This window comes from Nerophis lumbriciformis, linkage group LG20, assembly GCF_033978685.3.
Source record: "Nerophis lumbriciformis linkage group LG20, RoL_Nlum_v2.1, whole genome shotgun sequence".
Taxonomy (NCBI): Eukaryota; Metazoa; Chordata; class Actinopteri; order Syngnathiformes; family Syngnathidae; genus Nerophis; species Nerophis lumbriciformis.
In genome coordinates, this window is record NC_084567.2 from 10,128,282 (window position 1) to 10,145,111 (window position 16,830).

The window sequence follows — 16,830 nt, forward strand, 5'->3', positions numbered from 1 at the left end:
GTCCAAGTGAAGTCACAAGTCATTGATGTTAAAGTCTAAGTCGAGTTGCAAGTCTTTTTACATTTTGTCAAGTCGAGTCTAAAGTCATCAAATTCATGACTCGAGTCTGACTCGAGTCCAAGTCATGTGACTCGAGTCCACACCTCTGCCATTTAGTGGTCAATTGTACGGAATATGTACTGTACTGTGCAATCTACTAATAAAAGTCTCAATCAATCAATCAAAAAATGATTGATCCTTTTTTTTATTTTTTTTATCTGACGACCAAATAAACGAACAAAGCTTGACTCTTCTTAGTGACTTCATTACTTTTGTTGTCAACACGGCAGTAACTGCAGGTTTTGGAGGGAAAAAACCCGGTAAGTCACTGGCGTGTGTGAGTGACGTGAAGAAAAGCTCTGATTTGTGCGTTGCCACCGGCTGGTTTGCATGTGTGCATGTTGTCGGAGGCAGATATTTACATATATCCGTATTTAAGTGTTACTTCTTTTTATTTCATAATCATATTACAAAACAGCTAGTCTTTTTCTTCCAATTGTGGTCTTTTGGTTGTCTGCAAATACTGTGTGCTAACCTTGAGTGAGGAATGTAAGAAAGAGAGATACTCCTTTCTCTTATCTATCCTTATGTCCAGGTGCGGAGGACAATGGGCATGTGCTTGGGCTGGAGGGACAAGACTGCGAAGGTGGGAGGGAGAGAGACTTGATAGGGGATAGGGTTTTTCATTGTAGGGGGTCAGACCATCTTAGCGGCGCGATTGAATGTTCTATGCTGGACTGGTCTCAGTATATTTACAAAGCTTTGCAAATATATACAAAATACCTAATCTGTCTCTGGTGGTTCTTTTACTCAGCTTTAAGTGTCGTAAAGAGCTTGGGAGCGAGCGACCAGAAACTTGGATTCCCTGGGAGGAACAACTGGTCCAAACGCAACAATGTCTAGACCAGGACTACGGTCTTCTATTGTTACATTCTGTTCCAAAAGGTCAGACGAAAACCAAAACAGAAGCAATTTTTTTGCCAAAAACCGAACTATAGGAATAGTGGGGACATACAAAAAAAAAAAAACAGTGTAATACCTAATATGCAAACTCTACAATGGCTTTAAGTCCCTCACCTTTTCTCCTCCAAACATATTGCTGGGTATTGTGGCCAAACAGCTCCATTTTTATTTCATCTGACATCACATGGACAAAGATAAGACCTTCTGGAGGAAAGTTCTGTGGTCAGATGAAACAAAAATGGAGCTGTTTGACCACAATACCCAGCAATACGTTTGGAGGAGAAACGGTGAGGCCTTTAATCCCAGGAACACCATTCCTACCGTCAAGCATGGTGGTGGTAGTATTATGCTCTGGGCCTGTTTTGCTGCCAATGGAGCTGGTGCTTTACTAGAGAGTAAATGGGACAATGAACAAGGAGGATTACCTCCAAATTCTTCAGGACATATACATAATGTAGTAACAGACACCTTCATAAAAAAAAATTCAATATTTACCATATTTTGGTTAGTTTAAGCAATACCCGCACTTATTTCCTCCGCACATTTATTTCCATTTCTATAGCAACACACGTCCGACTTCTGGCAACAAATGTTTGTACCTACTTCCAAACACACGTGTTCTAATCATAGCAGACTTGGTAAGAGACAACGAAGATGACTATTTTTGGACAAATGAGGACTCACAACCTTATCTTTTCGAAGCCGAATATACGGAGGATGAACTGCTGCTTCGAGAAGCGAGCACGAAGGAAGGGTGAAACGTTGGAGCAGGCGGAAACCGAGAGAGTGAGGTCGGCGGGACTTTGACGCTATAAATGTGGAACTTGGAGCCGAGTCATTTCGACATAAATGGAGTGCTTGCCCAAAATAAACTGGGGGAAAAAAAACGTCAAACACACAACACTTTAGTATTAATAATGATGCATGCAGCATGTTGTTATTACAACTACAATACATACGCTGTCTGGCTAGCTGTGTACAAACAAAACATGAAATGTGGGCTAATACTTTACAGTACTTTATGATTTTCAGTCAGTACAAATTAGTGTCCTATCGCGTTTTGTTGTGCATTAATAACTCAAACATGTTTCGTGTTGATGTAGAAGCGAGCTTATCTCCTGCCGTAGTTAGCGTCCGCGGCTAATACCGTAGCACGACGATGGTAAGTACGCTAGAAAAACAGTTCCTACAATAACAATGTTGCTACAGCTTGGTTATTATACAGGTTACGGAACTGTTGTCGACTATTTTTAAATGCATTTTTAAACTGATTTAGAGGTAGAATTGATTGCTCTCATTAGCTGCATTGCTAGCCACCAAGAACGAGACGATGTTAGAATGCAAAAATGGAAAAAAGACAACTTCTTCTTGTCTCTCATTGATACGATAGGAACAATTCCAAAAAAAAGTGCAGTTCCCCTTTAACCCTTGTGTAATGTTCATATTGTTGTTACTCAGCCAGCGTTTGTGGGTCTGATGGACCCGTTGCATTTTGTGGCTTTTAATGCCTCACAATCAAACACTTTTATGTTAAAATACTGAACAGATGTTTACCTTATCCCAATAAACATTTCACAACCTTATCTTTTTGAAGCCGAATATACGGAGGATGACCCGTTGCATTTTGTGGCTTTTAATGCCTCACAATCAAACACTTTTATGTTAAAATACTGAACAGATGTTTACCTTATCCCAATAAACATCTGTTCAGTATTTTAACATAAAAGTGTTTGATTGTGAGGCATTAAAAGCCACAAAATGCAACAGGTCCATCAGACCCACAAACGCTGGCTGAGTAACAACAATATGAACGTTGGCACGAAAAATTTCTCTGCCAGTTTCTGCATCCCACAGGGATTCTTCTTTTGTGTTTCTGCACCTGGGGTTCCCACACAAGGTTGCAACATTGTTTGTCAACACTGTCTGCTCTCATTTTGCCGCACATTTGACCCTCTGATTTTTTGTATATATATATATATATATATATATATATATATATATATATATCTGTCTGTCCTCCTCCTGTTTAGGCCTGTTGTGTGTGCGTGCGTGTGTGTGTGTGTGTGTGTGTGTGTGTGTGTGTGTGTGTGTGTGTGTGTGCTCTTGCCTAACTATCCAACAGAGGACTATGGCGTCGAAACACCTTCACGAACAGGGGACCTCCGAGCCAAGAGCGGACATTTTTCAGGTCCCCTTTTGGTCATGCCTTAAATCAAGCTAAAAACATGCCTAAAATATTTTTTGTGCATTTTCTCAACTTTTGCCAAGAGGGGACCTGAAAGTGTGTTAGTGTTTAGTCCATACTTGGCAGCGCCTCTGCTGGCCAGAGCTGGAAGTTCATGACCAATTCACACACGTCGCTTCAAACACTCCTCTATTGGGAAAACCAGTCTCTTCAAACATGCAAAAACGAAGAAAACCAGTCTCTTCAAACATGCAAACAACAAACAAAAATAGTGTATTTTTCTAACAAAATATAAAGGCTCAGCTTTAAAAGTTCCACACTTTTTTTTTGTATATAATGACAGGGGTCCACTGTTGGCTATTACAAGATGACAAGTCCCTTCTTAGTGTCATGTCTGTGTAATCATGTTTTGTTTTAGTCATGTTTTGTTTAGTTATTGGACTCTTTAGTTTCTGGCTTTTCACTCCCTTGTCTTGTTTCCATGATTACCCATTAGTTTCACCTGTTCCACGTTTGGACTCATTGTGCACTCTTGTTTGTCACCATAGCAACCCATTAGTTTTCACCTGTCACGTCACGCACCTGTTTCACGTTTTGAGTCACGCACCTGTTTTCGTTAATCATGTCTGTAGTATTTAAGTTCATTGTTTTCAGTTTGTCTGTCTGGTGACATCCCACAATTATGCTCGGCACATTTCTGACACTTGATTTCATGTCCATCGTTCATGATGCTCCTTTTAGTCCATGCCAAGTAAGTTTTGTTTATTAATGCTATAGTCTTTTGGTTTCATAGTTTGTTCTCCACCACTGTGCGCGCTTTTCGTTTGTTCTTTATTTTGATATATTAAATAAATCATGTATTTACATTCCCGTCTCGCCCGAGCCAACTTTCCGTTGCATTCCGGAAAAGCAAACACCCAGGACCAAGTCATGACACTTAGATAGCGTGGAGCGACATTCACACTCCTGCTTTTATGAAAAGAGGAAATAACTATATATACTGTAAGAAAAAGATAGTAATCTCAACTAATGTAATGATAATTCGTCAAACTTGATTTGTTAGTGTGTTTTTAGGAATAGAACAGTCCAACAAAAACCTATCTATTCATTTGTATCAATAAAAAAATATTTAAAAACATTTACAATTTCGTCAGTCCCCAATCTACATTTAAATAAATGCATTAGTGTGTGTGTGTGTGTGTGTGTGTGTGTGTGTGTGTGTGTGTGTGTGTGTGGTACACAGAACATCAATTTCCACACTTCTATTAGCCTCGGGTCCAGTGGAACCGGACATCTTATACGTAATAGAAATGTGTAGGGGGGGTGTATGGTCTGTGGTTACTAAATATGTATTCTGATATATGTCCTTCACAGAAAATGAGCCAAAGTCAGTGAGTCTCAGTTTGAAAAATTAATTAATTGTATCATTTTTCTTTTAATAAAAAATGAAAACGGGTCCCACAGACCCGAACACCACACAAGGGTTTTAATTAAGGGATTATTAAGAGTTAAGTTGAACTATGAAGCCTAAAATTCAAGCTACTCAATTAGGAAGAGTCTACAAACTTTGAAGCGGTATGTTTTAAAATGTGTTTTGTGTGCTTTATGGTTTTTCTTCTTGTTCAGGAGATGTTACTTATGGTCAGAATTCTGGTTTGCTTACCTCCGACCATGCTCCTGTCCTCCACTGAGAAGGGCAGGCCACTCGGTTGCAGAGCCTCCTGCTCTCAGGCTTCTCCCCACTACAGTATTTGCTGTGGATGGAGCGATTGGTTCCGTCGTGGAGGAACTGCAGGCAGCGGACCGTCCGGATCTGAAAGCCCAGGCCGCCGCAGGTTTTGGTGCAGTGTTCCCACTCGTCCGAGATCCACCTGGATGGAGCGGAGTGAGGTATGAGATGGAGCAAGACCTAATTTTTTATGTTTATTCATTCAAAAATAATAATACTTTTGGTAACACTTTAGTATGGGGAACATATTCACCATTAATTAGTTGGGGGGGTTGATGTGTGGGGGGACGGGGTTTGGTGGTAGATGGGGTGTATAATGTAGCCCGGAAGAGTTAGGGCTGCATGGGATTCTGGGTATTTGTTCTGTTGTGTTTATGTTGTGTTACGGTGCGGATGTTCTCCCGAAATGTGTTTGTCATTCTTGTCTGGTGTGGGTTCACAGTGTGGCGCATAAGTAACAAATACTTAATTTAGAGTTATTTGGACACTAGGGGAACATATAAGGGTTAGGGTTAGGGTTACTAATGTAACGACTTGGTCGCATCGTGATGCGGGTGTGGTTCTCCCAAGGATGCAGACGGCTTCGGACACAGCTTGCAGGTAGGAAAATGATTTATTTAAAATATAAATCATTCGATGAACAAACAAAAGACATGCACGTAGCACAAAAGGCAAAACAAAAGTACTAGCATGGGAGCTAGCAGGCAAAAATAGCATAGCATGAAATCTAAGTAGTCGTTATCAGTTGTATGGGAACAAACTAGGAAGCCAGACCGAGTGAGGCCAGGGCAAAGACTAAATAGCCCTCTGATTAGCGCCCGGGCAACAGGTGCGCGTCCCGGACACTAACCAGAGGCAGGTGTAAGCAATTTGCCGTCATGGCAACAGAAACAAACGAAACTCAAGAGGTGCTGAAAACACAAGTGACTAGAAAACATAAACAAACTATGATCCGGGCAGCGGATCGTAACAACTAATAAGCAATAATTCTGAGGTTATTGAGGGAAGACTCTTAGTTAATGGTTTACTGGTTGTATAATAAGGCCATGCAGAATAAGGCATTAATAAGTACTTAATAATGACTAATTAAGAGCCAAAATGTTACTAATTTGCATGTTAAGCAACACAATAATGGTGAATATGGGTTCCCCATACTAAAGTGTTACCATACTTTTAAAAATATTATTAGTCGTATGGTGATTAGAATGAGCAGACATAGTTATTAGGTGTATTGTTAGTGGGTCGCAGCTTGCTGCGGGGTTCGTTCTCCCGGGGTGCAGACGGACTACTCCGGACAATGTGTGCAGGTAGGAACATGATTTATTCCTCAAAAATCAAAAACACATACCAAAAACAGACAACAAGCAAAAGGAAAGCGGGCCGATCGCACGGGAAGCTAAGGCGAGACTTAGCGCAGGAATCAAGAAGCATAAGACACAAGGAATTTAACCAACGTACAGTAACTGTTGCATGTAGAAAATGATGAAGCCAGACTAAGGGTGGCGAGCAAGGTGAATAAATAGCTCTCTGATTAGTGGTTGACAGCAGCTGAGCGTGCCGACCACTTACCAGAAGCAGGTGAACCCAATTAATCCCCATGGAAACAATCAAACCCAGAGGTGCACAAACAGGAACTAAGGGAGTCCAAAACTAACAGAACATAACAAAACATGATCCGGGTCACGTATCATGACAGTTAGTTATTAATGAATATAATGATATATTATTATTAGAGCCTATTCAAACAAAAGCTATATCAAATAACATTTTCAGGTACAAACAAAATGTTATAAAGTTTGGCGTGGTGTGGCTCATATAATAGAGTGGCCGTCTTCGAACCGTTCCCGGTTCGAATCCAGCTTTCGTCGTTGTGTCCTCGGGCAAGGTACTTCACCCACCTTTCTCCCAGTGTCACCCACACTGGTATGAATGCAGCTTACCAACATCAATTTTAGAATCTTTTACGAGTTTCTCAATGTAAAGTGCTTTGAGTCACTGGAGAAAAAGCGTGAAAATGAATACAATTTACTTAAATCAAACTAAATTTAGTTTAAAGTAAAATCACAATTAATATAATTATTAGTTATTAGAGATTGATATTAAACTAGAAGAGGCAATTCCTGAAGGAATTGCCCGTGAATGCTCCAATGCTGAAGTTGTGTGAATTAGTGAATTATATTTATATAGCGCTTTTCTCTAGTGACTCAAAGCGCTTTACATAGTGAAACCCAATATCTAAGTTACATTTAAACCAGTGTGGGTGGCACTGGGAGCGGGTGGGTGAAGTGTCTTGCCCAAGGACACAACAGCAGTGACTAGGATGGCAGAAGCGGGGCTCAAACCCAGAACCTTCAAGTTGCTGGCACGGCCGCTATACCAATCGAGCTATGCTGCTAAGTTGAAGTAAAATGCTGACAGAATGTAGTATGAATGTAAGAATAGTTTGAATGTTGGAACGGTTTGAATGTTGAAGAGCTGACGCCGAACTGAAATGCTAAAGGAATATAGGGTGAATGTAGAAATGGTTGAAATGTTGAAATCGTTTAAACGCTGAAATGGTTTGAATGTTGGAATAGTTTGAATGTTGCAGAGTTTGAAATTCTGGGAAAACCGGAGTTTGGTTTGGAACTTGGGAAAGTGTTAGTTTGAATGTTCAGGATGAGTGGAATGTGTTGATGTTGGAATGGTTTGAATAGGTTGAAAAATGTGGGAATTGTGCAACTTGGAAAAATGTCCCATTCATTTCAATGGGAACTTCCTGGAAATGTGGGAATTTTGGGAAAAGTGGGATTTTTTTGGAAAATGATTAGGAGCATGAATGTACTGAATGAGTTGAATTGGCTGGCGTTGGAATTGTTTAAATCGGTCAAGAAATGTTGAATTAGTAACAGTTTTTAATTGAGAAATTCCTGGAATTTCGGGAAAACTGGGAATTTTTCTAGTTCCTTAACAAACTTGATTTTTGAGGAGTGTTTTGACGGTGGAACGATTGAAATAGGCCAAACATGTGAAAGGAGTAGTCGAACTTAAGGGTGGAAATAGGTTACCAAAAAAACTGGAATTCCTGGAAATTTGTTGAATGTGGAAAAATAGTAGTTTGAATGTCCAGGATGAGTTGAATGTGTTGAAGGTGGAATGGTTTGAATGGGTTGAAGAATGTGGCAATTGTGGACGTTTGAAAAATGGCCAATTAATTTCGAATGGGGAAAATGCAAAAGAAAATAAGGAATTATGGGAAATCCGGGAATTTTTTTTAGAATTGTTGAAGTAGAGCACACAATTCCTAAGCAAATGAAACATGTGGGAGTTGTGGAACTTTGAAGAATGTCCCATTGATTTCAATGGGAGTTACTGCAAAAATTGGGAATTTTGGGAAGAGCGGGAATTTTTTTAGAAAATGGTAAAAAACTTGAATGGTCTGAATGAGTTGAAATGGTTGGTGTTGGAATTTTTCAAAATCTGTTTGAGAAATGTTAAGTAGTAACATGTTGAATTGAGAAATGGTATTACGGAATTCCTGGAATTTCGGGAAAAACTTTGGGTTTTTTCCCGATTCAGTTTGAAGTTTGAACTGTTTGAATCTGGAGAAGAAGAAGACGTTTAATGCTTTGGAGCATTCACACAATAAACACTGCATAACTTCAACTTTGGCTAATAGAAATAATATGTAAACAAATAATATATACATTAAATAAATGAATTATTAAATTAAATTAAACATATTTCAATCAAAAAGTAGTTATTTGTTAATTATAATTATAATAACTCATGATCCTTAACCTAATTTAGTTGTCATTCACTCAGTATTACTAGTATTATTACACATGCATATTGAACTAGCACTACATAACTTCCCTTTCAGATAATATAATACAACTTAAAACAATTATGGAAACAATAATTTACAAAGGCAAAATAATTGTCAAAGGATCTGCGAGAAAAGGTAGTTGAACTGCATACAACAAGAAAGGGGTATAAAAAGATATCCAAGGAATTGAGAATGCCAATCAGCAGTGTTCAAATGCTGATTAAAAAGTGGACAATGAGGGATTCAGGTAGACCAGCAAATATTTCAGCCACAACCGCCAGGAAAATTGTTCGAGATGCAAAGAAAAATCGACAAATAACTTCAGCTGAAATACAGGAAATTGTGGTGTGGCTGTTTTAAGATGCACAATAAGGAGGCACTTGAAGAAAAATGGGCTGCATGGTCGAGCCGCCAGAAGAAAACCATTTCTGCGCAAACGTCACAAAGTATCCCGCTTACATTACGCCAAACAGCACAGAGACAAGCCTCAAAACTTCTGGAACAAAGAAATTTGGAGTGATGAGACCAAAACTGAGCTTTTTGGCCACTCGACCATGCAGCCCATTTTTCTTCAAGCGCCTCCTTATTGTGCACCTTGAAACAGCCACACCACAATTTTTCAGAGAGTCCTGCATTTCAGCTGAAGTTATTTGTCGATTTTTCTTTGCATCTTGAACAATTTTCCTTGCTATTGCTACTATAGTAAATTTTTAGTCAATTTTATGCCTTTTGTTTTCGCCCTCTTTTTGTGCCCTTGCGTGCATTATCCTTTCCATCCTTTGTAACTGAGCTACTGTGTGGAACAGTTTCCCTTGTGGATCAATAAAAAGTTTGTCTAAGTCCATGTCTAAGTCTAAGTATGTGTGCTTTTGGGTTGAATTGTAAAATAAATTGATAATCTTGTGTCTTTTAGACTGCAAACAAAACCAACAAAATGGAGCTCGTTGCAAGAAGGCACAAGGAAAATGCATTCTGAGCTTGCTGGCAAAGCAACACAACGCGCAAAGGAGCTTTGGCGCTGGAATGAGTCTAAAGTGGGATGAATGCACCAGCCTGCGTGTTTGTGGGCGCACGCTGAAGCTGACACAAGCCGAGGCAAACGTCCCCGTGATCCAGGAGGACCGTTTGAAATCCGACTTGTCGGTGTTTGAATGATGAAACAACCCAACATTTAGGACACTAACTGCTGCAGAGGACCTCCTTAATATGTTTTATGTGTCTCAAACACCATCTTTGGAGACAATGCCAGACACAAAATACAAAAGTGCAGTCTGACTAGGAGTAAATAGAGCTTAAACAACACAACATAAAACTATGTTTACTTTGGTATAGGAAGAGAAGTGAAGCACAGTCCATGGAGCTGTCCATGGTGCTGTCCATGTTGCTGAAACAGCTCTACAATAAACTAAATAGTTCCCTAACCCTCAGCAAGCACTTTATTGCATTCAATGCATATGCTTTAGAGTAGTCAGTGTACAGCTGATTTAATATACACTGAAATGAGTCAAGACGCAGCCATTATTGTCTAAACTAGTGGTTATTTCCACCAAGTACAACCTCAGAAAACACTCTCCAAGCACCACCATATGAGCTTTGTGGAGGGGGCGTGGCCTGCGGACCTGCAGCGAAGCGGCGTGTGCCAGGACCGGCTTCGAGATCAGTGACAGGTGCATGGATGGCCCAGCTGGGCATGCTTATCTAATCACCTGTCGCTCTAACTCCCTTGTTGAGAGGGCAGTTGGTGGTGGAGCGCGAGCGAGACAGACGACACACTGGAGAGAAACCATTCGTGTGCTCAATTGGTAAAAAGACAACTGCTGAAAAGCACCCCAAAAGACTTTGCGCGTTTTATTGTAAAATAAAACACTATTGTAAACCTGGAAGAGCCTGGCATGTCGATGATTGGTGGTAAGTCTTCCACAAGCTTAAATTAATCATCGTTTGCTTATCGGCGGTAACGAGCGCGGCACTTTCGAGACATCTCATCAAACACGGACACTCACTGGGGCTGCGCGCAGTCCTGCAGGTTGCACATCCGACGTATGGGTTTGGGCTTCTTGCCCACATCGCAGTAGCCTCTGTGGACCATCTTGGTGTCGCCTTTCTTCCGGCAGCCGTATTTGGTGTACTGGAAGCCTTAAAGGAAAGACGGCGCGTCACAGCGATCATCATGTTGGCATGGAAACACAAGCATACAAGATAAAGAGTAATTGGGAACACACTTTAACAATGGGGACAACGTGAACACACACACACACACACACACACACACTGGTTATCATTTGGAATGGGGACCAAGTTTTTGATCATCACTTGTGGGGGACCACCCTTTCTACAGGTTGTGGAGACATAACAAAAATGGTGTAAAATGTCCACTGCCCAGTTAGCTCATACACATCTTTATATCTCTGGATTGATGAAGTAATGTGCTGATCATTCTTACTGGGGGGAAAAGAGTTCATATGGTTCATGGGGACCAAATTTAAATAATTTTGCATAATTCACACACATTTGTACGTGACTACTGAGGACCATTTAAAATAAAAATTCTAATTAAATATGACATGATTCTCAGAATACAGCACTACAGCTGTCCTCTTATAGGAAGTTTCACCACTTAAATGTTAAAGCAAATCCTGCATCTTCTGTGACATTACTGAAAACTGCTAGTTAGCAGTAATGAAGTTGTCTGCAACTCCAACTACCATATATAGAAGGATGGAAAATTCTGAATGTGAATCATACTTTATTGTAATAATGTTTTATAATCATGCTGTATGAAAATGTCATCCTAAGGAACACTAAACCAGATTTTGTTTTGGGAAAAATACATTAGTTTTAACTAAGGATGGACACCATACAGCAGTGGTTCTCAACCTTTTTTCAGTGATGTACCCCATTTTTTAATTCAAGTACCCCCTAATCAGAGCAATGCATTTTTGGTTGAAAAAAAGAGATAAAGAAGTAAAATACAGCACTATGTCATCAGTTTCTGATTTATTGAATTGTCTAACAGTGCAAAATATTGCTCATTTGTAGTGGTCTTTCTTGAACTATTTGGAAAAAAAAGATATAAAAATAACTAAAAACTTGTTGAAAAATAAATGATTCAATTATAAATAAAGATTTCTACACATAGAAGTAATCATCAACTTAAAGTGCCCTCTTTGGGGATTGTAATAGAGATCCATCTGGATTCATGAACTTAATTCTAAACATTTCTTCACAAAAAAAGACATTTTTAACATCAATATTTATCATACTTGCCAACCTTGAGACCTCTGATTTCGGGAGGTGGGGGGAGGGGGTGGGCGTGGTCGGGGTGGGACGGGGGCGTGGTTGGGGGCGTCGCTAAAAGGGGAGGAGTATATTTACAGCTAGAATTCACCAAGTCCCTTGTCCAGGGTGTACGATTGTAGCTGAGATAGGCTCCAGCGCCCCCTGCGACCCCAAAGGGAATAAGCGGTAGAAAATGGATGGATGGAAGTATTTCATATATATATATATATATATATATATATATATATATATATATATATATATATATATATATATATATATATATAAATACATATATATACAATATATATATATTATATAGAAATACTTGACCTTCAGTGAATTCTAGCTATATATATATATATATATATATATATATATATATATATATATATATATATATATATTATTTTATGTATATATATATAAATATATATATATATATATATATAGATATATATATATATATATATTATACATATATATATATATATATATATATATATATATATATATATATATATATATATATATATATATATATATATATATATATATATATATATATATATAAAATAAATACTTGAATTTCAGTGTTCATTTATTTACACGTATACACACACATAACACTCATCTACTCATTGTTGAGTTAAGGGTTGAATTGTCCATCCTTGTTCTATTCTCTGTCACTATTTTTCGAACCATGCTGAACACCCTCTGATTATGCATTGATGTGTGGCACGCACAAAAGTGCTTTCATCAAATGCACTAGATGGCAGTATTGTCCTGTTTAAGAGTGTCACAACATTGCTGTTTACGGCAGACGAACTGCTTTACGGTATACAAAAACGTGACTGCTGTTGTTGTGTGTTGTTGCCGCGCTGGGAGGACGTTAATGAAACTGCCTAAAAATAAACCCACTTAAGAAACCAAGAACTCGCCCTCCATCATTCTAGAGTTATAACGTCATTGGGCAGGTATGCTGTTTATATTGTGGGTTAGCGGACTCAGGTCCTCATGGACCTTAATCCGCCTGAATTTTGGGATATTTTCGGGAGAAAATTTGTCCCGGGAGGTTTTCGGGAGAGGCGCTGAATTTCGGGAGTCTCCCGGAAAATCCGGGAGGGTTGGCAAGTATGATATTTATGGAACATGTCCACAAAAAAATCTAGCTGTCAACACTGAATATTGAATTGTTGCATTGTAATGAATGGAATGCCTACTTGATTTGATGTTCAGTTTATGAACTTACATTCATATTTTGTTGAAGTATTATTCAATAAATATATTTATAAAGGATTTTTGAATTGTTGCTATTTTTAGAATATTTAAAAAAAAACCTCACGTACCCCTTGGCATAGCTTCAAGTACCCCCGGGGGTACGCGTACCCCCATTTGAGAACCACTGCACTACAGAATCACAGTACTATTAATGCCAGGATAACAGATGTTGCACTTTCCAAGAAAATTAATTTTCTCGTTTACCAATATTTGAAACACGTAAACAAAGTAACCCAAATTTCCCTGTTGTGGAATCAATGGAATAGAATAGAATATAGTTTTATTGTCATTATTACAGTGAACAGATTCAAAGAACAACGAAATTGGAGCAGATCCCCTAAGGTGCATACACAATAAATTAGTAATGTAAATAGTAAAAAAGAAGAAGATATTAATCTATATATATGTATATATCCACACACATGCACATATCCATACATATGCATATAAATATATATATATATATATATATATATATATATATATATATATATATATATATATATATATATATATATATATATATATATATATATATATATATATATATATATATACACATATAACATTATTGCACATTATAGTCCGAAAAAAATAAAAAGACATGACACATGAGGACATGACGGACACTGATGATAAAGGATTATCTTATCTTACCTTAAACCACAGAAATAAAATACAAACTCATTTAAACTTTTATAAACATAAACAACTGTTCTACTTAACCAGTCTTGCTGATTATCTCTTAATCTACTATTTACCCTACTATTTACAAACCCCGTTTCCATATGAGTTGGGAAATTGTGTTAGATGTAAATATAAACGGAATACAATGATTTGCAAATCCTTTTCAACCCATATTCAGTTGAATATGCTACAAAGACAACATATTTGATGTTCAAACTCATAAACGTTATTTATTTTTTTGCAAATAATAATTAACTAAGAATTTCATGGCTGCAACACGTGCTAAAGTAGTTGGGAAAGGGCATGTTCACCTCTGTGTTACATGGCCTTTCCTTTTAACAACACTCAGTAAACGTTTGGGAACTGAGAAGACACATTTTTTAAGCTTCTCAGGTGGAATTCTTTCCCATTCTTGCTTGATGTACAGCTTAAGTTGTTCAACAGTCCGGGGGTCTGCGTTGTGGTATTTTAGGCTTCATAATGCGCCACACATTTTCAATGAGAGACAGGTCTGGACTACAGGCAGGCCAGTCTAGTACCCGCACTCTTTTACTATGAAGCCACGTTGATGTAACACGTGACTTGGCATTGTCTTGCTGAAATAAGCAGGGGCGTCCATGGTAACATTGCTTGGATGGCAACATATGTTGCTCCAAAACCTGTATGTACCTTTCAGCATTAATGGTGCCTTCACAGATGTGTAAGTTACCCATGTCTTGGGCACTAATACACCCCCATACCATCACAGATGCTGGCTTTTCAACTTTGCGCCTATAACAATCCGGATGGTTCTTTTCCTCTTTGACGACGTCCACAGTTTCCAAAAACAATTTGAAATGTGGACTCGTCAGACCACAGAACACTTTTCCACTTTGTATCAGTCCATCTTAGATGAGCTCAGGCCCAACGAAGCCGACGGCGTTTCTGGGTGTTGTTGATAAACAGTTTTCGCCTTGCATAGGAGAGTTTTAACTTGCACTTACAGATGTAGCGACCAACTGTAATTACTGACAGTGGGTCTCTGAAGTGTTCCTGAGCCCATGTGGTGATATCCTTTACACACTGATGTCGCTTGTTGATGCAGTACAGCCTGAGGGATCGAAGGTCACGGGCTTAGCTGCTTACGTGCAGTGATTTCTCCAGGTTCTCTGAACCCTTTGATGATATTACGGACCGTAGATGGTGAAATCCCTAAATTCTTTGCAATAGCTGGTTGAGAAAGGTTTTTCTTAAACTGTTCAACAATTTGTTGACAAAATGGTAACCCTCACCCCATCCTTGTTTGTGAATGACTGAGCATTTCATGGAATCTACTTTTATACCCAATCATGGCACCCACCTGTTCCCAATTTGCCTGTTCACCTGTGGGATGTTCCAAATAAGTGTTTGATGAGCATTCCTCAACTTTATCAGTATTTATTGCCACCTTTCCCAACTTCTTTGTCACATGTTGCTGGCATCAAATTCTAAAGTTAATGATTATTTGCAGAAAAAAAAGAAAGTTTATCAGTTTGAACATCAAATATGTTGTCTTTGTGGCATATTCAACTGAATATGGGTTGAAAATGATTTGCAAATCATTGTATTCCGTTTATATTTACATCTAACACAATTTCCCAACTCATATGGAAACGGGGTTTGTATGTAATCTACTATCTACAAAGCTTACAAATCACTTAGGCATCTTCAGAACGGATCTGACTATCATTTAAAAAGGTTTCCCTTTAGGGGACCTGTTTTTTTGTCCCCATACCGTCAAAGGTCCCCTAAAGGTGACTGTGTAAACAGAGCGATGTCCCCATTAAGTAAGCATTGCCAGAACGCACACACACACACACACACAAACACACACACACACGCACACTCCATCAGCGTCTATTCTTCAACCTTCATGTTTGTTTTACCTCCGCCGCACGGCTTGGAGCACGGAGACCAGCTCTTGAGGGCCCACTCGTACGTGTCTTCCTGGAGGACATTGTTGTTGTTGACGGGCACCGAGTCCTCGTGGATGATGTACTTGTACATTAGAGTGGAGCGGGTCTCGTTGTCCTTAGGTATAATCTGAAGGACAGCAAGAGAGGCACATTTGTATTTGATCAGACCCAAATAGTCCCTTAAGACAATTTCCTTTTTTCAAGAGGCAGGAAACGATGTCGTTAGGTTCACAACAAGCTTGATTCATGCCTCATTTGGTTTGGTACGACACATCTCAATCCATTTAGAGTCGGGATGAATAACATTTTGTATGTGAATCGATGTTTTTGTCCACCCCTATAAAGTACATAAAGTTAATACTATAATTATAGTACGAGGTGTTGATTAGACGTTAGCGATAACCGACTAGAAATGTATATAACTCGTACACAACTTCATTTTTTAAAACTTAAATAATGAGAGTGTGGCATTATTCGGGGTGTACCGATTCGTTTGAACAGCAATTCGATTCAGAATCGATTCCCGATTCAAACCGATTCTCGCAGCGAGTTATTTCAAGATTCAAGATGATTTATTGTCAATTCTTAACATGCACAAGACACATAAGAACTGAAAAGTATAATTTCGGCACAGTCCCACTAAGAGCAGACATACGTTACAGGGAGACAAGACAAGACCGCCGACGGGGCAGCCATTTTTACAGCACTCCTTAAAAAAAGGTGAGAAAAAGGTGATATTGGGAAAGGGGGGAGAGTAAAAAAATATCAGTCAAAGGCTGGATCCGCAAGAGGGGGTCCAGACTGAGTCCAAGGGAAAAAACCTCATTTGCAATGCAAACATAAACACGTTACATTTAGTCACAACAAACTCGCAACAGAGGGAGGGGGAGTTGGAGCAAACAAGCAGGGGTGAAGGCGGTGGTTG

At 38.9% G+C, this 16,830-nt stretch overlaps 1 protein-coding gene across 1 annotated transcript in view; it reads right to left on the minus strand.

Moving 5' to 3' along the window:
- Window positions 1–16,830, minus strand: part of LOC133619868 (A disintegrin and metalloproteinase with thrombospondin motifs 3-like) — a 48,314-nt gene that overhangs the window by 8,839 nt on the left and 22,645 nt on the right. The window contains exons 3-5 of the mRNA XM_061981141.1: window positions 15,876–16,032; window positions 10,728–10,860; window positions 4,851–5,058 (exon numbers count right to left, since the gene is read on the minus strand). Coding sequence (XP_061837125.1) covers window positions 4,851–5,058; window positions 10,728–10,860; window positions 15,876–16,032 — 498 coding nt within the window. The remainder of the gene's footprint in view (window positions 1–4,850; window positions 5,059–10,727; window positions 10,861–15,875; window positions 16,033–16,830) is intronic.